The sequence below is a fragment of the Cantharellus anzutake genome, assembly GCF_015039405.1.
Source record: "Cantharellus anzutake strain C23 chromosome Unknown EI90scaffold_67, whole genome shotgun sequence".
Taxonomy (NCBI): domain Eukaryota; kingdom Fungi; phylum Basidiomycota; class Agaricomycetes; order Cantharellales; family Hydnaceae; genus Cantharellus; species Cantharellus anzutake.
The window spans coordinates 59,234-80,556 of record NW_024067017.1 but is presented as its reverse complement, the minus strand read 5'-3'; the positions used below and the strand labels follow the sequence as shown (position 1 = coordinate 80,556).

General features: G+C 50.5%; 3 protein-coding genes across 3 annotated transcripts; 1 reads left to right on the top strand and 2 right to left on the bottom strand.

Moving 5' to 3' along the window:
* Positions 1-923: 923 nt before the first annotated feature.
* Positions 924-1,547, bottom strand: EI90DRAFT_2936129 (uncharacterized protein; the record flags this gene model as incomplete). Its single annotated transcript, XM_039055155.1, has 1 exon — positions 924-1,547. One exon carries the CDS (start codon positions 1,545-1,547, stop codon positions 924-926), a length of 624 nt encoding a protein of 207 aa, XP_038911074.1.
* A 5,418-nt stretch (positions 1,548-6,965) lies between these two features.
* On the bottom strand, positions 6,966-7,535 carry EI90DRAFT_2936214 (uncharacterized protein; the record flags this gene model as incomplete). The annotated part of the gene is made up of 1 exon (XM_039055156.1): positions 6,966-7,535. A coding segment is annotated over one exon (570 nt), but the record flags the coding sequence as incomplete, so codon positions are not given.
* A 1,730-nt stretch (positions 7,536-9,265) lies between these two features.
* On the top strand, positions 9,266-10,244 carry EI90DRAFT_3019931 (uncharacterized protein; the record flags this gene model as incomplete). The annotated part of the gene is made up of 7 exons (XM_039057422.1): positions 9,266-9,295; positions 9,368-9,445; positions 9,491-9,549; positions 9,609-9,635; positions 9,686-10,000; positions 10,050-10,072; positions 10,186-10,244. The coding sequence occupies 7 exons, from the start codon at positions 9,266-9,268 to the stop codon at positions 10,242-10,244; spliced, it is 591 nt and encodes a 196-aa protein (XP_038911072.1).
* Between the last annotated feature and the right edge of the window lie 11,079 nt (positions 10,245-21,323).

Genomic DNA, 21,323 nt, shown 5'->3' with positions numbered 1-21,323 from the left:
ATTCCAAATTAAACAATGCTACACAGAATTACATCTAGACAAATTAATTTCAATAAAGAAACAGCTCCGCAGGGCTCGGTTTATCTGTAAGTCAATTCCCAGAAATTTTAGACTAACCCATAAAAATAGAATTAGCCAAAACACTCGGATTGGTACTATATTTACAACAAATAATACTAGTACACTTCCCCATCCTAACTAAAGAACCAGGGAACAGCTTGGTGGTGGTCTTGTTTGAACCTCCCAACTGACCTTCCTTCATTCTCTCCTTCAGCGCTTCCTGGGTGGGAGTGGGTTGTTGTGTTCCCAAGCCACTTGGCTTGGGTGTGGAGTATGGTAAGTTTACCGTTCTTCCCATGGGGAAGGGTGGTCACTGGCTCATTTGTCCAGTGTGGAGACTTGCATCTCTCTCTTGGTACTTGGAAGCCTTCGCTTCCTGCCCTGCAGCTTTTGCAGCACATTCCTCAGGAGTCCTGAGTGGTGGGAACTGGGACTTTACATAGGCAGCTTTGCCTAGACTCTCCCAGGATATCCTTCCCCTGTTCTCTGGGGAATTGTACTCCTCCACGAGTTTTGCGATACTTGGGAGTCCCAAGAAATATTTCTCGGTTTCCTTCGCTTTTTCATGAAGGATTTTGTGTACCTTGCTGCTTTTAAAGGTGGCTTTGGCCTGTTTGTACCAGTATACGAATTCTTTTCCACTCACACTTGTCCACCAAGCATATGCGGTGTCATGTGCCACCTCTGACCCTGTTAGACCTGGGCAAGGGTGGACAATTCCGGAGGGGAACCAGAGACTTAGCAAGGAGGGACCTTGGCCTCGGCAACTCATGCAGAGTGCTGTGCCATTGCTGTTTGTCCATTTGGTCCTTAATTTCAGAGGCAGTGAGCAGGAAGTCTCTAGGGGGCAATTCTGGTCGATTTTAGACTGAGGGCCTAAAATGAGTATGTACAAGTGCCTGTATATAATGGAGAGACGAAAGCACAAGGAAATCCACATCAGAACAAAGGCGTCTGAACAGGGACAAAGGGATGATGGAAGTGGAGCTGTACTGAAGGTCATGGGTTAGACTCTGTGGTACATCCGAAAGGAGATAGGGAGGGCGAACCACTCCACCAAATCCGACGATCTTGGACTCGTCAGAACCACCTCCACAGTCTCTACAACTCCTATTATTACCACGACTCACCAATCCTAGTCCCTGATGCAGTAGGGGGTGAAATGTGTGATAAGTGTTGGTTTGACCTGCACGGACTTGTCCCCACAACAATGTCTCTGGAAATGTTTCCAGAATTTCATAAGGCCCTATATACAGGGGCTTTAGTTTGCCTGCCCTTCCTTTGGGTAGGTTCAACTTATCCATGGATAAATATGCAAACTCACCTTTTCTCAAAGGCAGGTTCAGGTGTCTTTTCTTATTTGCCTGGATCGTTTGGGCAGTGTGATTGTGTATTATCATGTCATGTGCTGCCATGAGGTTTTCCTTTGCCTTTTGGGCGAAGTCGTTCACTCCTGGGTAGTCCGAGGGTGGTGCTGATAGGCACATCTTTGGCATGTGGCCATAGATTAATTTAAATGGGGCAATCATATCCCAAGCTTGTTGGGAATGGACCTGTGAAGTCCATGGCTATTGATGACCACAGTGTTTCCAGGGTTGGGAGTGGGTGAAGCAGTCCAGGATTTCTCCTGGTGCTTTTCTTTGTTGTATGACAAGTTCTGCAAGACCTGCAGAACTTGTGGGTGTCCTTCCTCATTGACTTCCACCAGAAGTATTGATGGAGGGTTTCCACTGTTTTCTTGGATCCTAAGTGTCCAAGTGTTTCATGGATGTTTTCAAGGATTATTCCTTGAATGGACTTCCTTTCATAGTTCCCTTTTGGGACTACTATTTGGGTTGTCCCTCCTTCTCCAAGTCGGGTTATCAGCCCATCTTTTATGGAGAAGTTTTTGAAATTCCTGGGGTTCTCTATGATTTCCTGGTGGATCTGGCTTTGCATGTATCCAGATTTTATTGCCTCAATGAGGTCTTTTCCTTCAAATTGTTTTCGAAGGTTCTCTTCTGGAATTATAATTTCTTCCAGGTTTTGGGCGCTCCCCCCTAGAGCTTCCTCTAGGGTATTTCTCCTGTGTATTGCTGCGAGTCTCTTTTCCTCTGAGTTTTTACTCAGAGTACTGCTTAGCAGCAGTTCTTCACATTACTCGACTCTGTCAGGGATGATGTCTTCTGCATTTTTATCCAGATGGATATCCACCAACACACAGTCATCAAAATGCAGATCCTCATCTGTTGATGAGTCATAGTACTGTGAGAGTGTGTCTGCCACTTTGTTCTTGTGGCCTTCCATGTATTTTATTTCACAATTAAAGCTTGTGAAGAAGGCTTGCCATCTCAGGTGTCTACCTGAGTTGTGGTTTTTCACTTTGAAATATTCCAAAGCTTTGTGATCTGTGATTACTGTGAATTCATGGCCTCCCATGAGATCATCTTGCCATCTCATGAGTGCCTCAAGGATGCCAAGTGCCTCAAGTTTGTAGGCGAAGTACCTACATTTTGTGTTGGTAAACTTCTTGGACATGAATGCAGCCAGGCAGCAGGTCTGCCACTTTTGCCTTGTCCAATTAGTGCACCCATGCTCGCTGGGCATGCATCTGTTATGACCCAGATGTGGAGTTTACTCCTCTCTTCTTCTGAGAGGTTTTCCAGTGGATTCCATTGGATGGGCTTCAGAATCGGAGCCCTGCATGCAAGACGTTTAATCTTGTCAAAGCATTTCTGGTGGAGTGGTGTCCACCTGAATGTCTGCTTGTTGGAGCAGATTGTTTGCAGTGGCCCTGTGTAGCCACTGACATTCAGCATGAATATCGACAGATATTCTACCATTCCCAGGAATCGTAGGACTCCTGTGTGGTCTACTGGCTCTTGCCAGTTGTGGATTTTCTCCATTTTGTCCACTTGAGTGTGGATGCCTTGTTCATCCACACAGCTTCCTAGAACATCTAGGATTGGAGCGAATGGCTGGAATTTCTTCCAGCTTATATAGAACTTTGCCCCCTTGAGGCGAGTAAACAACCACAATAATGCTTTATTGTGGTTCTCTGTTACGGATACGGAGTCTCCAACGACCATATCTGTCGCATGGTCAAAGACTTCCCCTCTCTATCGTTCCTCCCCTCTTTCTCCCTTCTGCCCTCTATCCCGATACCCTATCCTCCTTACCCGTTCTACCCCTTTCCCCCCTCGTGCAAAGCTTTCCCCATTGGGGTTTTGGTGCTGGCTGAGGTTATTTGTGTTTCGTGGGATTTCCCACGACCTTACCATTTGTAGATAGTCACACGTCTTGTATGGAAACCACCAAAGGCGGTTCCCGCTAACTAACAACTGCTCTACAACTGTCTCATGTACCATCTTCTGTAACAACCCTCCCTGTGACTCAACTGAACCCATGTGACTGTTCAACTCTCAACATGTCTTATAAGTCTGGTTATATCGAGTCCTCTAACGGCCCTCGCCGCGAGAACTCAAGGTCGAGAGTTGAAGACTCTCGACATGTGTATCGTCCTATCGAATCTGTACCCTATGGGTCCTCATCACTCCGCTCTCCCCCCAGTACTCAACATACGACGTCACCTCACGATCATGGAAATCATGAATACTTTGAGGCCCACCTTCCCATGATGCCAGCACGTTTGCTATGCGAACGCCAAGTCGCCGCCCATCCACCGTCTGTTCCCTCCTTCGCCAGTCATCATGTTTCCCTGCCAACAGTACGTTCCCTTTGGGAATGCCAAGTCACTGAAGGCCCTACTAGTCAGTCCTCATTGCACGCTTATGACATCAACCCGCTACCGGTACGTTCGCACTGCGAACGCCAAGTACCCGATGGCAACTATATGAAGTTCTCACCCATCTCACAAGTCGCAACCTCGCACACGGTACGCTCCATTGAGGAGCGCCAAGTACCCATGGCTGACCCGTCCGTCCTGGCATCTCCGACTACCTACCATCAATCCCTTAATAGCTCACTACATCACCAATCGCGATCGATGGGAATTCGATCGTCCACCCCCAGGCAAGACTGGGATCACTCATCGATTACATATCCTGTTATGGTACAGACCAGATATGACCTCACTCATCCCACTATAAGAATGGATCGAGGAATGGGGAATTTCCCCCATCCCCGTAACAATGGTGCTTCCCAAAAGGGCAAGGCCAAGAGGGGAAGGAGTGGAGTGGGTTGTGGGGAATGACAGCTGACTAATGTGGAAAGGAAGCAGCCATCTAAATAAGGAGGAAGCAACAAGAGGATCAAATGACACCATACAGTAGAGACTGCAGGGTCCGGAGTAAGTTCTGGAGGTCCAGAGTTGGAAGTCAAAGTCCGGAATATTGGCAAGATGTAATAAATGAAATGCAATAAGGAATACAAGGAGATAAGATGGAGGAGGAGGTCAAAGTCCAGAGGCAGAGATGTGACTGGAGTTCCAGAGGTGGAGGTGCGATGGGGTTCCAGTACAGGAGTCCAGAGCCAGAGGTGTGGAGCATCAAGCTCTGGTCTGGAAGGTATGAGGTTGGGATTGGACCTGGAGTAAACCAGAGTTGGACCAGAGGTAGTGTTGGACATTGTGTTGGAGCCAGAGGTAGAGTGGGCTCTCAACAACCAACAAGGGGAGGAGGAGGTGGAGGATGTGGAGTTCTGGAGGAGGAGATGGAGGTCCAGAATCAGGAGTGGAGGTCCAGAGTTGTATGGATAAGACAGTAATATTGGGTAGTGTCATATCCCAGATCTTCTGCCTCCCCCTGCTCTATCCATACATGACTCCTATGACCTCCACCAGCCCTCCCAATCTCTCTCCACTGCCTCCAGTCGATGCCAACAACCCTAGGACTACCTCCTCTTTTGACTCTCTCCCACTCTGCCACCCACCTACGTCTGCAGCACCTCCGGACCTCTACCATCATACCTCCACCTCCTCAGACCCCTTGTTCAAAGAAAATGGGCTTGCTCATTGTTGATGAATCCCATCTTGTCATTCCATCCCCCTTCCTACCTCCGGTCTTCACACCTCCAGTACCTCCTCATTCCTATCTTACCTCTGGTATCGATAATCTTATTGTTTTATCATTTGGTATTTTCTACAACCCCAACCTTCCAGATTACAACTTCCGGGCTCCAGACCTTTCTGGATGCCTCTTCTCTGTAGTTCCCTGCTTGTTCATAGACACTTCCAGACCTTGCCATTTAGTTGGCTTTTATTTCTCTCACTCCACAAAACTTCAGACATAATTCGGGCTTTTTGCCTATTCCTATTTGTCTTGTGGACTTCTTCTATTTACTTCCCCTTCCCCTTGGTAACCTTTGTTTACCTTCGGATCCAACTGTTTTCCGCTATATGTACATGCATACCTGTCAGGGATGCATCCAGGGTCGAGGTGGTCCAGGCATAGCGTCCGGTGCTAAGGACCTCACAGGGGGTAGATCGGGCGTGCGTACTGGCAGGCCTGATGTGGGACAGTGATCCCTGGCCACTTAGACTGAAGTAGGAATGTTGAGTTATTATTCAGAAGGGAAACTATGCTACTTACCTGAAGTGGGAATGTTGAGAAGAAGGTTACTTCTTTGGTTCCCACCCCAGGCGTGTTTATATACATGCGGCTTGGGTCACATGAGGTCTGTCATGTCACCCCGCATACAGCCATGGTCACCCAGGTGTCCCCGTGGGGGATCCTTAGGGCGTATGCCACACATGCACACTAGGTTGCACCCTAGAGCCGTCTGGGGTCGTCCAGGGCTAGGCATGTCTTGTGCATGTCATGGGCGGGTCAATAATACATAGATATAAGGGAAAGGTCGTCCATGTGAAATAGAAATAGAAATAGAAATAGAAATAGAAGTGGAAGAGGGATAGAGGAGGAAGGGATATGAAGGAAGGGTGCAGGGTGAGAGAAGGGGTACCGGGTGAGGTGGGCCCGGGTGGAGGTGGGTCAGGTGGGTGTGCCCTGACAGTACCCCTCTAGTAAATAGTTCCCCCAGTTACAATATAACCAGTCTCCAGCCCTCCAATGACCTCTTTCAGGATGTCTATTGCATCCCACTTGTCTGTCGCTCCTAAGGACCGAGTAACAGGCACTCCCAGAGATGCCTTGGTATAACACCCAACGAATTGCATGATGAACGATTGACCCTCACTAACACCTCCTCCATTAAGTAGTGAGGGGGGGGCCTCCAGCCCCCCTTCTGCTGGCGGCCTCAGTTCCTCTGTCGCCAGCTCCCCTGACAAATGGGGACAATGAGAACATACCAGGCACAGTGCTCCATTCTGAGTCACTGAAGCCGAGTCCCTTCAACACCCCATCACCCTCGGAGCTCCACCCCACCTCCAGTCTGTCTCCAACCCACCGTCAGATGACCCGGAACACCGAGCTCCACCTGACAGCATCGCCTGGATAGCAATCAACCTATCCCCTCCAAGGAAAGATGTTCATGACAGGTAGGTAGAAATATTAATAAACTTCTAAGATGAGGATAAAGGGTACTGGAGAAGGTACCAGAGATTGGAAGCGGAGGTGGACTGGAGGTATACTGGAGATGGCAGAGGTGAGTGAGAGGATGAACCAGAGGCGAACCGGAATGGTGGTGGAGTAGATCAGAGGTTGGGCGGAGTTGGTATGGATATGACAGCTGTGTACGCATCATTTTCCTCATTGTCAGGGCACACACCCTGACTAGCCCGAACCCGCTACACTTCCTGCATGCATTCCCATGCCGCATGCTCCGTGTGCCACATGCTCCGGCCCCAGATCCTGCCTTCATGTGACTTCCGGGTATCCCCGGAAGTTTTCCTGATATGGTGGCCACTGTGGGAAGATGAGAAGTTAGCTTCCTTCTCATCTCCTTACCCACAGTAGGTTGTGCCCTGGATAGGGCCAGTTACACCACAGGTTGTGGACCATAGGGGAGGGTCATGGGGACCTGGGAGTCGTCCCCTGACACTCATCCAAACCAACTTCATCTGGCTTGTGCCTCATGCCAGCTTGTATTTCGATGGGTATGTCATCGTTGTGCAAAGATGCTAGTATTGACTCATCGATTTCAACATCCCTGTACAATGGATTATAGTGAATCAACCATTGCAATGCCTGCAACACATTGTGGTGCCAAACTCGAAAAGTACTCTTCAGCCACTGCATTGGCAATTGGTCTTGACCCACATAGGTGACCATGATAATGGAGGCCAACACCCTGGTCAGCCATGGCATCTTCTTTCCTTCTACCATGGCCATGATCTCCTTCATGTCCATATCATAGCTTGTGACATTTCCTCTCATGCCCCTCTGAAGCATGGTTGGGTTGTGCCCACCACATGTCAGTGGATGCATCTTAAAGACAAAACTGCACAGATATATGAGAGTGATGAGCATTTGCTCAGGAATGGTGAGATGCTTGAGCACAGAATGCATGTTCCCCAGCCACATTCCATTACTGAGAGCATGCTGTGGCTTCTTGTTCTTTTTCCAATTGCACAGGCTGTCAGAGACCAGATCGAGACAAAGGATTTGTCTCCATGGCGGAGGGCTTCGGCCTCAGCGACTCAAGCCAGGAGCGCCGTGCCAAGTTACACATCCATGCCCTAATTTACTTACTGGCAACGAGAACTAAAGGGGGATCAACTCTAGTCGATTTTATCACTGAGGTGTAACCTATGTACAAGTTAAGTATATATAGTTACAGTGAGAGCGGGCCTGTGAATGGCAGGGCTGAGTGGAGCAGAGCTAATAGAGTTAAACATTACCTGACTGAATATTACTGACAAGTTGGGTTACGGGGTTAGCGGAATGGCAGGTGATAACCCAGAAATGGAAAGGAGGGATAGGCCTGAAGGTGGGCTTGCAGGGCAAGCAAGTGAATTGCCCAGCAGAGGCAGGAGTGTGCTAGCAGATGTCGGAGCTGTCCGGAAGCCTTTGGGGCTCCATACTTAGGGAGACATAGGTAATATATTGAAAAGAGGGGGTGGTGACCATCGAGGGAAGCAGAGGTGGTCCAGAAGGATCGGAGGTAGTGGAAGTCAATGGCCGTGGATGGATATGACAACACCCTGCAGACCCAGGCTTCCTGGAGAGGCTTCAGTTCACTACTGGAGCTCTCAACCCCTCTAGCTGAGCCCCATCTGCATTAGGATCTCGTCTCCCAGGTTTTGACACTCAACACTCAACCAATTTTGATGATTCTATGTGAATTGGAAAGCACCAAAGTGTGGCAATGTAACCATGCATGTTATGTAGGGTATAAATCAGTTAAAAAGTGTTCCAAATGAAGTAAATTAAAAATACCACCCAATAAAAAGCTGATGTATTCTTCAGATATCATCCAAGCCTTTGACACCAAATTTCCCATGGTCAAAAAGCCATGGTTATTTGGCTCACCAAAACATGGTGGGAGACTTTTCTAACACCCAAACATACATTGCTACATTGCCCCACTTTGGCACTTTCCAATGCACATTGAATTATCAAAAAAGTGATTTATTTCCAATTATTCCTAATTTCCTGAAATATCTCTCCCTAACTTATCCCAAAATTTCTGATGTTCCCCCTAATTTCCCCTGATTTTTTGGACATTCTCCTTTTTTAGAAAGTCCCCATTTTCTGAATTTTCCTCAATTTCCCCTGACTTTTTTTCAAGTTTTTAGAAACCCCCCAGTTCCCCCTCATTTTCCTCCCATTTTCCCCTTCATCCCCCCCTCAATTCCCCCCTTCAATTTTCCCCTCATTTCCCCCCCCCCCCCCAATTCCTCCTTAATTTTCTCCTCATTTCCCCCTCATTTCCCCACATTTTCCCTAAGTAATTTCAGATTAACTGCATTTATATCCCTAAATTTGGTCTATATATTGATTGGGCTACATACCCTTGGTGTACAGTGCCACATTGGTGCTGAAAGTTAAGCTGAGTTTGTTCAGTCCCTTGTATGGTAGGGACTTGGCTATGGCTAGTCACATGATACCATCATCAATGCTTTTAAATTTAAATTTTAATGTCAGATAAATTAAACACTCAGGGAGCTAATAGTTCCCTGTGTGCAAATACAGCTCTATGAGCTCTCAGAGAAGGGGACCTGCAATTTCAAAGTACTGAAGCTCTGAGAGCTCTCAGGCCTCCACATCCAGGTTTGCTGATGTTGGTCATTTGTGGTGACTCTATGCTCACTGTCTGCAAGAGCCCATCCAGAAGCTTATACAGTTGATGCAATCCAGTGCTTTGGACCATGCCTGGTGCCCACACACACTGCTGGAGGGTGATGCTCTTGTCATGTCTTCAGAAACCTTCCAATCTCTAGTCAATGAAAATGGACTAGTCTTGCTTGTAGGCACTCCAGGTAGTCACCCTCTGGACTACCACTGTCTATGCTCCCTGTCAACCAAGACTGGTGATGTCCAGTGCTTCAGTGCGTCCGTTCAACCACATATGCCCCATACAAATTGCTCTCCAGATTCCAAAACCTCTCAATCTGGCAAGGATGACCAACTGGCCTGGGAGCCCTTATGTCAGGTCATCCATGAAATTTTCAATTGGTGGACTTCATGACCATTGGTCATACATCAACTCAGGGGGGGTATTTGTCTACCAGTGGAATGGTATGCTTGCTTTTTGATACTCTCACATCATGCCTGAATACTCCCTTCAGTCTCCTTGACACTCTGGACAGTGTCATGTTCCAGTACCTGGAAGGCTGCAGTCTTCCAGATGATTATGCTGCTTGGAGGACTCCAATGTTGGCTGCCACAGGTTCTTACATGGCTCCTCATCAAGACCCTCATGGGGTTGGGACTATTTTGCATTGCAAGGCTGGCCACAAGCTACTTTTCTTCCCAATCAACACGTCCCAACCTCTGATTGTGACATTCAATGATATTGAGTCTGATGGTGCAATGGGGTTTGAGTACCTCTATTACCAACCTCATGAATACAGCCATTTCATCCTTTCCCCAGGGCAAACACTGTAAGTCATTTTCTTCGATAGTCTTCACAGTATTGATCATGTATTCTAGTGCATGGCTCCAGGGTTGGTCCAGTATGTCTTCCACTGTCCAAGCAAGAGGAAGGATGGGATCCATGCATAGGGGCACTCATTCATGGCTCATTCTTTCTCTCCCCTCACTGTATGACTTGGTCCCTTCATTCTAGTTGGGTGGACCATCATCAGCAATTGCAAGAGGGTGGTGAGACGCATAGTTGTGGAATGACCACTGCAATGCTCTTGGCATTTGTTATGGATTCCTATCAATGCCTGTCCTTGGGCCATTCACTGGTGGGTAACCACCCAAGGAAGTCTTTTCTGCCATGTTCATGGCCATTATGGATGATGCTGGACCGTCTATCATTGAAAATGCCCAGCACATCATTCGTCACTACAGCAAACTCCACCCAAGCGACTATGTGGTGTTTGCACATGAATTCCATAGAGTCAAGGCAGCTAATCTCTCTGACTGTAGGGCCACACAGAAAGAGGTTGAAACTCTTTGTCTGTCATATCCATACAATCCTGACCTCCGCTCTGGGCTCCCAGAACTCCGAAACTGACTCCGGAGCCCTACTTCCCTTCCGTCACCTTCTCCTTGCCAACTCCCAAGAGGTTATCCCACCTCCAGCTCTGACACCACCTTTGGTCTGACTCTGGAACATTCCAGGTCCAACCTCAACCTCGACACCTCCCAGATGTCAGGGACACGTCCGGGGTCAAGGGGGCCCGGGTATAGTGCCCGGTGTAATGGGTCTATCACCACTAGACTCGAGACAGAAGAGAGGGGGAGGGTTAGAGTGGTTGCATGCACAGGTTTGTTAACTTGGAGTGGATTCCACTACTCCTCACTGTCTAGCTAACTATACAGCTGGTCATGGTATCATGGAAGAATCCGAAAATGACAAATAAGGAAAGAACAATAAGAAAGGGAAACATTGGGCTCTAGTGACTAGAAATGGAATCAGAAAAATCAGGAAAAATAAGAAATATGCAGGAGAGAACATTGGCTAAGGGTGGTAAAATCGCGGGATTTGGCTTGTTTATGGTACACCAGCAAATCCCCATTACACTGGCACTGAGGACCTTGCGGGGGGTTGATCAGGCATGCGTACTGGCAGGCCCGATATGGGACAGCTGTCCCTGGCCACTTAGACTGAAGTGGAAAAGGTGAGAAGAAGGTTACTTCTTCAGTTCCCACTTCAGGTACATTTATGTACATGTGGCTTGAGTCACATGATGGATGCCACATCATCCTCGGAGACAACTGCAGTCATCTGGGTGTCCCCACAGGGGATCCCAAGGGCATCCAGTGCAGGTCTGCATGCTGGGCACAGCGGGGAGCCGTCTGGGGAGCCTGGGTTGGGCAGGTCAATAGTACATTGATACAAAGGAAAGTGGTCCGTGTAAATAGAAAGAATAAACAGGAGGGGAATGATGGGAAGAATGAAATAAAGAAAAGAGAGAAGGGAGAAGAGAGAAAGAAAGAGGAGGGAAGGAGGGAAGGAAAGGATGGGCAGCAGGGCAGCAGGTGAGGTGTGGCCAGGTGGGCCTGGGTGGGCCTGGGTCAGGTGGGTGTGCCCTGACACCAGACAAGCACACAACACCTATGCTCCCAACTCCGGACCTCTGCTCCGGAATCCTGTTTGCATCTCTGTCTCCAGAACCTCTGGTCTTAGCTCCAACCTTGGACTTTGACCCCACCTCCACTTATATCCATTGTATTGGTTAGCTCATTCCATTTAATTGCCTTTGCCAATATTCCTGAGTTTAACTTCCGAGTTCGGACTTTCCAGACTTACTTTGGACCTTGCAACTATTGCATTGCTCCATTCAATTCCGCTATTCTCCCTCATTCCTATTTGGGCTGCTGCTTCCTTTCTATTCAGTCAGCTGGCCATTCCCCACTCCCATCCTCCTTCCTTCCTCCTTGGGCCTTGGCCCTTCACTCCTCCTTTGGGAAACACCATTGAGTCAAACTGTCAGGGACACGTCTGGGGTGGAGAGGGCCTGGGGGTAATGCCTGGCACTGAGGCCGTCGCAGGGTGTGGAGCGGGCATGCATACTGGTGGGCCCAGTCCAGGACAAGGGTCCCTGGCCACTCAGACTGAAGTGGAGAATGTGTTATTATCATTAAAGGGGAAAACTATACTACTTACCTGAAGTGGAGAATGTGAGAAGAAGGTTACTTCTTCAGTTCCCACTTCAGGTACATTTATGTACATGTGGCTTGAGTCACATGATGAGTGCCACGTCATTCTCGGAGACTGCTGCAGGCGTCCAGGTGTCCCCGTGGGGGATCCCGAGAGCGTCTGCTGCATGTGCACGTGCTGGGCACAGCGGGAAGCCGTCCGGGGTGTGTGGGCCAGACGGGTCAATAGTACATCGATACAAAGGAAGATGGTCCATGTAGATAGAAGGAAATAAACAGGAAGAGGAAGATGAGAAGAATGAAATAAAGAAAGGAGAGGGAAGAGGGAAAAGGAAGGGGAAGAGAGGGAGGAAGGAGGAAGGGAGAGGGATGGACAGCGGGGAGTGGGTGTGGTGTGGCCGGGTGGGTCCGGGTGGACCCAGGTCAGGCGGGTGTGCCCTGACATCACCCCCTCCTTAAGCCGCTTCGCCTCGAAGCGGCCAGGGGGTTCGTTCTCTCCCTTCCTGGGGCGTGGGGGTGTGTTTGGTGGAACTCCTTGATCCGGTCAGGGGCATGGATTAGTTGGTCTCGGGGGAGCCATTCATTCTCTGAGTTCGGCCAGCCTGCGAACTTTACTAAATACCAGAGCTTCCGGCATAACCACTTAGAGTCCAGTATTTTTTCCACTTCATATTCCTCCTCTCCATCTACAAGTTCCGGGCCCGGGCAGGGGTCAGGGGGTTGTTCTGCAATCTCGTCCGGGCGGTAGGGTCTTACATTCATCACGGATACGACTGGGTGAATTCCCTTTTGCTGTGCGGTGAGCTGGAGCTTGACAGCAGCCGGGGAGACGACCTTGATGACTTTGAAGGGGCCTAGCCACTTATGGTCTAGCTTCTTGGTCGGGCAGTCAGTCGTATAGTTTTGGGCGCTGAGCCAGACTCGGTCGCCCTCCTGGTACTTGGGGGCTGTCTCTCAACCCCGGTCATAGTAGCGGGCCATCTCGTCCACTGCGTGCTCCAGGGCTGCCTTCACCTCTTCCTGCATCTTCATCATCCTGGATGAGAAGGCGTCAGCGGCTTCTACCTCAGACGTACGTGTGGGCTCCATCCCCATCCTGGGATGCTGCCCGGTGTCAAGCTCAAAGGGGGTTCGATGGGTGGATGAGTGGACGCAGTTGTTGTAGGCAAATTCTGCCAGTGGGAGCCAGTCTGCCCAGTCATCCTGGTGGTGGTTGACGAACACCCAAAGATAGGCTTCGATTTCCTGGTTAACCCGCTCTGTCTGTCCGTCAGTCTGGGGGTGATAGGGCATTGAGGGGGTTAGCTTGACCCCCAGGAGATCTGCAAGTTCTTTCGAGAAGCGAGACGAAGGCGCTCCCTCTGTCGCTAAGGATCTCTTCCGGGAGCCCGTGGTGCTTCCAGATGTGCTCTAGGAAGAGCCAGGCGATACCAGCCGAGTCCACGGATGTCATGGTGGGGATTGCGTGGATGCGTTTGGACAGATGGTCCACTACAACTAGGATGGCATTATAACCCTTTGACTCTGGGAGCTCTCCCACCATGTCTACCGAGATTACCTGCCAACGGTGGGTGGGGACTTTATTTGGGGTGAGCTTCCCGACCTTCCGTGCGGGGAAGGATTTGATGCGGTTACAGGTGTCGCATCCACGTACGTATCGCCCGACATATTCTGCCATCTGAGGCCACCAGTAGTCACGGGAGACGAGCTCCAGGGTTTTCCATCGCCCTGGATGTCCCATCGCCCACACGTTGTGGTGTAGCCGTACCAGATCGTGGCGGAGTTGTGGGTCTTTTGGAACGTACACCCTGCCTCGGTAGAGGACCAACTCTCCCTGTCTCTCCCATTTGTCCGACCTTAGCGTCCCTTCTCCCAGTTCCCTCATGGCCTTCACCACCCGCTCATCATGATCCTTCGCTCCTCGTACCCTCTCTAGGATATCTGCCTCCTCACCTTCCACTGAGACTGCTTCTGTCGCATGGGCTTCGAACCAGGCCGGTTGGAGGAGGGTCAGCCCTTTGTTGTCATCCCTTCCCTTCGGGTGGTCAGCGCGGTGAGAGAGTGCATCTGGTTTCCCCATGAGCTCCCCTGGGTGGTGGACGAGGGTGAAATGGAAGCGGGAGAGGAAGAGGGACCATCTGGCCTGACGTCGATTTAGCCTCTGGGCCGTCCGAAAGTAGCCCAGGTTATGGTGGTCGGTGTAGATCTCGACCTTCTCCTCAGCACCTTCCACGAAGTGTCACCATTCCTTGAGGGCTCAGATGATTGCAAGCATCTCCTTATCGTACACTTCGTAGTTGCGCTCTACATCCATGAAACTTTTGGACATGAATGCTACTGGGTGGAACTCTCCATCCGGTTGGAGTTGGGAGAGGACCATGCCGGTTGCAAAGTTGGATGCATCGCACTCAAGCCTGAAGTGGCCATGGTCAGTAGGGAAAGAGAGGACGGGGGCTGTGGTGATGGCTTCCTTGAGGGCACGGAAGGCATCGTCTTCATCCAGGCCCCAGTTCCATGTTTGGGTCTTCCAGGTCAGCCTGTGAAGGGGGCGGGCCTTCTCAGAGAAGTCTCTGATGAACCGGTGATAGAAGTTTACGAATCCTAGGAAGGATTGTACCTCTTTCACCTTGGTTGGGGGGGCCAGTCGAGGACACCCTGGATCTTCACCGGGTCCATTGCGACGTTACCCTCCAAGATAACGAGGCCCAGGTACTCGATCCGGGTTCGCTCAAACTTGCACTTCTCTGGCTTAAGGAAGAGCCTCCTTCTCCTCAGCGTCTCTAGGACTTCTCGGACGACCCTCTGATGTTCCTCCAGGGTGGCCGTGAAGATCAGGATGTCGTCCATGTAACAGATGACAACCTCCCGGTCGATGAAATCCCTCAGGATGTCGTTCATCATGGTCTGGAAGGTTGCCAGGGAGTTACACAGGCCAAAGAACATCACCATGGGCTCGAACAGCCCCCAGTTGGTCGCGAATGCCGCCTTCCACTCATCTCCATCCTTGATCCGGACGTTGTTAAACCCCCAGCGTAGGTCTAAGGCTGAGAAGTATTTGGCATTGTGGAGGTGGGCGAGGACATCCGAGATGAGGGGGAGCAGGTACGAGTTCTTCACCATGATCTTGTTCAGCTTTCTGTAGTCCTGGACCAGGCGTAGGGACCCGTCCTTCTTCTTGACGAAGAAGACTGGTGCTCCCATAGGGGATTTGGACGGCTGTATGCGCCCGTTCTGTAGGTTCTCGCGTAGGAACTTGTCCAACTCTTTCTGTTCCAGGCGCGAGAGTGGGAAGGTCTTCCCCCTGGGTAGTTTGGCATCCGGTACCAGGTCTATAGCATGGTCCCAGGGCTTCCGGGGGGGCAATTGGTCAAAGGCTTCTTTGGAGAACATGTCCCGGAAGTCCTGGTAGTGCTCTGGTACTAGCGTCTCAGACGATGCAGGCTCAGCCTCCTGGTCACGGGCCTCCTGGGCCATCTGCTGCAAGGGGGTCATGGTGGCTCTCAGGTCATGGCCCCAACTTGGGGGAATGATAGCGGCGTAGATCCCATCCCCGGGCTCCAGTACAGGGTCCTGATCATCTCGTATTCATGGTTGTCTGCAGGAGGACAGGCAGTGGGACATGATGACTTTCTGTCGTACCCAGTCCACTTCTGGGTTGTGGTGCAGCAACCACAAGTGTCCTATGATGAGGGACTGTCACCCAAGGTTTGCAACCATGAACCGTGCCCGCTCTGTGTGTTGCCTGAAGGTCAGGAGGGCTTCTAGCTCCTCTGTTATGGCTCCATTTTCGTTTGGGGTCCCATCGACATTACGGACAGGGATGGGCTGGGGGAGGGGGGTTGTCTCTAGGTTGTGCTTTCAGACGAACTTGGGGCTTACAAAGTTCCTGGTGGCTCCTGAGTCCAGGAGGGCTGATACAGATACTGACACGAGGGAGGTTAGGGTGGTCAGCTTCACTGTGAGGTTAAGGGATCTGGGGGACTGCTTGGAAAGGACATAAATGGCTGGGGGGGAGACTGCTACCTCGGGCGTTACTGCCCCTGGGGTCTTCTCGTTCTCATGGGTGGAGGATGCGTTTCTCCTCTTTTTCTTCGCGATGACTCGGTGAAACTTTGGCATTGGCGTTGGCTTACATGTGCTGCGGTATTTACACGAGCTATCTTCTATGGGCAGCCAGGATGCATCCCTTACCGGTCGCCTGCCTGAAAATCCCCCTGAGGTTCTACCTCTGGTTCCCCCTCCACCGTCTCTGTCCCTTCGGTCAACTGTCTCTTCAGCCCTTCCATCAGTGTCCTCAGGTCTTCTGGGAGGAGACGTCGTACTCAGCTGACCCTGGGGTGTGGGCATTCTTGCGCAAGATGACCCGGGGTGTTACAGTTGTGGCACCGCCTCTGGTCAGTCCTCGACCTGTCGAGATCCATCAGCTGGGGGCCTGTCCCTGGTGTAGGACAGGCTGCTGGGGTGGGGGGCAGAGGTGCAGGAGCAGGTCATGGGGGGGTCTGTGCGGGTCGCGTCTGGGATGGGGTCGCGGTCAGCGGAGGTTGGGCTGGCGGAAATGGGGGTCTGGGTGGGGGTGTGTGTGGTTGGGTGGCTTGGAAATGTCGCCACTGGTTGTCCAGAAGCGTGGCTTTGCGCTTCCACCCAGCCCAAGTGGTGGGCATGGGGCGGAGGCGGTATATACTCTCCCTGAGCCGGGAGTTAATCACTTGCTCAAACCGGTCGACCAGTCCGACATCGCCTAGCCTCGAGGCAGGTCCCAATATCTCGAACTCCTGGATGACCTTATCCACAGAGTCAGTCCCTTGGCGGATGGCTGCCAACTTCTGCCGAGCTGTGGCCTCCCGGTTTGGGTCCTGAAACATGGCATCGAGTTCTGTGTTGAACTCGTCCATGGTTATGGTGGGGGAGCCGGCTGTCAGCAGGGTGATCGTCCGTTGTGTCGCCCACACCCCTGCGGGTCCTCCCTTCATGTAGGAGAGGACAAAGAGGATCTGGGATAGTTCGGTAGGGAACTTGGCTGTGCGGACATGGAAATAGATCCTGCACTCAGCCTTGAAACGATCGAGGTCTTCACTGGCTCCCGAGAAGGGAGTGGGGGCAGCGACCTTCAGTGCTTTGGGTCTAGGTGCGCGTGTGGGTACGGGTGCGGGTGCAGTGGTGGGTGCGGGTGCAGGTGCGGGTGGGGGGTGGTTGCGGGTTTGGCTCTCCACAATGGCTTGAAGCTCCTGGAAGCGGGCCAGCAGGTCGTCATACTGTTCTTCTGACACCATGGCTGGGGAGATGGGGGAGGCGGGGGAAATAAGGTTACAACCTTCTTCTGCTGTCAGGGACACGTCCGGGGTGGAGAGGGCCCAGGGGTAATGCCTGGCACTGAGGCCGTGTCAGGGCACAGCCCCTGACCCCACACACCCTCAGGTACCCTTCCCCCATTTTCCCCTATTTTTCCCTTCACTGTTCCACAATCCCGCATGCATGCAGACCGTGGGAACGTTCTGGGTGAGTTACTTGCCCAGAAACCATCACAGCCACAACCGTGGGAACTTTCTGGGCGAGCTGCTCACCCAGAATCTTCCCACGGGGGGTGCCAATTATGGAAAGTCGGCAAAGAGCCGAAAACTGTATAGTTCCCGGCTCCCATTTGTAGCGGCTTCACAGGAGGTTGAGAAGGTTACCCTTCTTCTCAACTCATTTCCTGTGAAGGCTGGGGCTAGCCCCCTCAGTGAGTTTGAAGACCTCGGACTGGGACTAGATACCCCAGCGACTCGGAGGATCCCCTTGGGCCCATCACGGAACGAGGGCCGGGCCCTGACAGGCCGTCGCGGGGTGTGGAGCAGGCGTGCGTACTGGCGGGCCCAGTCTGGGACAAGGGTCCCTGGCCACTCAGACTGAAGTGGAGAATGTGAGAAGAAGGTTACTTCTTCGGTTCCCACTTCAGGTACATTTATGTACATGCGGCTTGAGTCACATGATGAGTGCCATGTCATCCTCAGAGACAGCCGCAGGCGTCTAGGTGTCCCTGTGGGGGATCCCAAGAGTGTCCGCTGCATGCGCGTGTGCTGGGCACAGCGGGAAGCCATCTGGGGTGTGTGGGCCAGATGGGTCAATAGTACATCAATACAAAGGAAGATGGTCCGTGTAGATAGAAGGAAATAAACAGGGAGAGGAAGATGAGAAGAATGAAATAAAGAAAGGAGAGGGAAGAGGGAAAAGGAAGGGGAAGAGAGGGAGGAAGGAGGAAGGGAGAGGGATGGACAGTGGGGAGTGGGTGTGGTGTGGCTGGGTGGGTCCGGGTGGACCCGGGTCAGGCAGGTGTGCCCTGACACAAACCCTTGACCCTTGGTGTTGTTCCTCCTTCAGCTCCCTTTGTCTCCTTTCAGAGTACCCTTGCTCCTTTTGATTCCGGACCCCTCCTTATATACAATGTACATAGTAACTTGTAACCTCAGTCCGAAATCAACTTGATTTCCCCCCAAGAGACTTTCCTTTGCTAGATCCGAAATTAGGGACCCCTTGGACAACCAGCAATGGCACAGCGCTCTGCATGAGTTGCTGAGGCCAAGGTCCTTCCATGCTAAGTCTCCGATTCCACTCCAGAGTCATCCAAATCTGCCCGATCTAACATTGTCGCATGATGAGGGTAGCAGTCAGGAATATGGTGGACTCATAGCCCATTTATTTAAACTGGGACACTAGTATGTGTTGTTTGAGCAAGACATGATGATGTGCCAGTATGCATATCATCCCCATATCGGCTATCCAATATGGAGGTACTATCAAAAAGTGTAATCTACTTCATGAACCTTCATGAACCTTCATGGATCCCATGAATTTTTGTGAAACATCATAAAGGTTCATGAACCTTTATGCTTATATATAATATCTATATTGAAATCATTAATTTCCAACTCAAAAAGTTGATTTTTTTTGGCAAGCATGAACCTTCATGAAAATTTTCATGAAGCAGCATGAAATTTCATGCTGTTTCATGAAACTTCATGAAGGTTCATGACTGCTGAATTCATGGGGAGTCATGAACCCATGCATCATGAATCTTCATGCAGAGCCATGAATGTCCATGCATGGTCATGCATGGTCATGACTCTTCACAGGAATTCATGAGCATGCCCAAAAATTCCCATACCTGCAAATGAATGCTCATGACCCTTCATGAATATTCCTAACTCTCCATGAATATTCCTGACTCTTCATGGAGAGTCATGACTGAGCAGCACATGGCTTGAGTGTGCAAGGTGCAACCAAATTTCCCCCCATTTGTCTCTCCTTCAATTCTCCATCAAATGTTATGTGGTAGGTACCATTTTTGTCACATGAATTAAGGCTTTTTTCTGTATCTCATTGTGATGCAATAGTGTCAGGACACACACCCTGACTAGCCCGGACCCTGACCCACATCTGGACCCACATCTGCCCGCTGCACTTCCTGCATGCATGCATGCCGCATGCTCTGGGCCCGGTTCCTATCCCTTCATGTGACTTCCAGGTATCCCCAGAAGTTTGCCTGATATTGTGGCCACTGAGAAGTTAGCTTCCTTCTCATCTCCTTACCCACAGTAGGTTGTGCCCTGGATAGGGCTGGTTACACATAGGGCTGTGGACCATAGGGGAGGGTCATGGGGACCTGGGAGTCATCCCCTGACAAATAGTCTCAGATTATATGAATCACTATATGTGCACTAATTCTGCTTACTGTGCTCTCAAAAAATATAGAAAATACTTTGGGTTACATGAAACACTTGATTTCTCTCAAATTATTGCCAGTTTTATTGCCAAAATCCATGAAGATTTGGTGTAGATATGGCCATGCACCCAGGGTGAGCACTTATTGTGACTGTGATTGTGGCTCTATTTGTTAGAAGGTGGCAGATTTGGATGGTCCCAGAAGTGGAATGGAGACTTAATACATGAGGACCTTGGCCTCAGCAACTCAGGTGGAGTGCTGTGCCACTACTGTTTTGTCATTAATTTTGGAGCTAACATATAAGGAGGGTCAGAGAAAACAAAGGGGGCTGAATTGGGACAAGGAGCCTGAATGGAGACAAAGGGGTCTAAGAAAAGGAACACCTTTCTCCCTTACTCCTATTTGGGCAACCACTTCTTTTCATTCAGCCAGTTAGAGCCATACACCCCACTCCCACCCCTCCTCCTGCTCCTCTGGGCCTGCACCCTCTTTACCCCTCTCAGATACACCATTGAGTCAAACCCTTGACCCTTGATGTGGGACTCTGGAGTTGGTGCAGGAGTTGGGTCAGGTCAGGGATGTATGGATATGACACTATTCTTCTTCATGGAAAGTCATGCACATTCATGAACATTCATAAGAAGGCATGGGGGTGCATAATGTGTCCTGTCTTCAACTGGTTATATTTGGTCATGAAGGTTCATGGAGGTTCATGGAACTTCATGAAGTTTCATGAAAGTTCATGAAAACTTTCATGAGACTGCATGACTGTGTATGCTCCTGCATGAACCCTCATGAATCCTCATGAATTTCTGTGCAGCTTCACGAAACTGCATGAATTTATGACCCTTCATGACTTGGGATTACACTTTTTTGCAGTTACTGGAACTCCGTGAGAGGTAGGAGTTCGGACCAATTATCCTGCTGGTAGTTACTATAGATGCACAGGTACTGCTCTAGTGTCTGGTTCATCTGTTCGGTCTGTCCATCTCCTTCCGGATGATAACCAGAGGTGAAGTGGAGGTGGATGTTGAGGGCTTTACCAAGTGAACAGAAGAAATGAGAAACAAACTCCGGACCCCTGTCGGAGGTAACATGGGAAGGAACTCCATGCTTGGAAAACATGTGGAGGATGAATAGCTTGGCCAGTTCTGGAGAGGTGATGGTATCGTGGGTAGGAATGAAGATGCACTGTTTGGACAGGCAGTCCATGATGACCAAGATGGAAGTGAATCCAGAAGAGGAGGGTAGCTGTTCGATGAAGTCCATGGAGTTCCAAGGGTGATCGTGGCTCCAGGTCCAGTTTTGACTGAAGTGTCTGGAGAGCTGGTGGTCATGTTTGTCTCACAATACATGGAGACGAAGATCATTGGAGTCTGGAATGTAAATGTGGTTGTCCAGCCTTAACAGGCCTTTGGCATCAATGGACCAGTGGGAATTGGGGATGTTGGGGG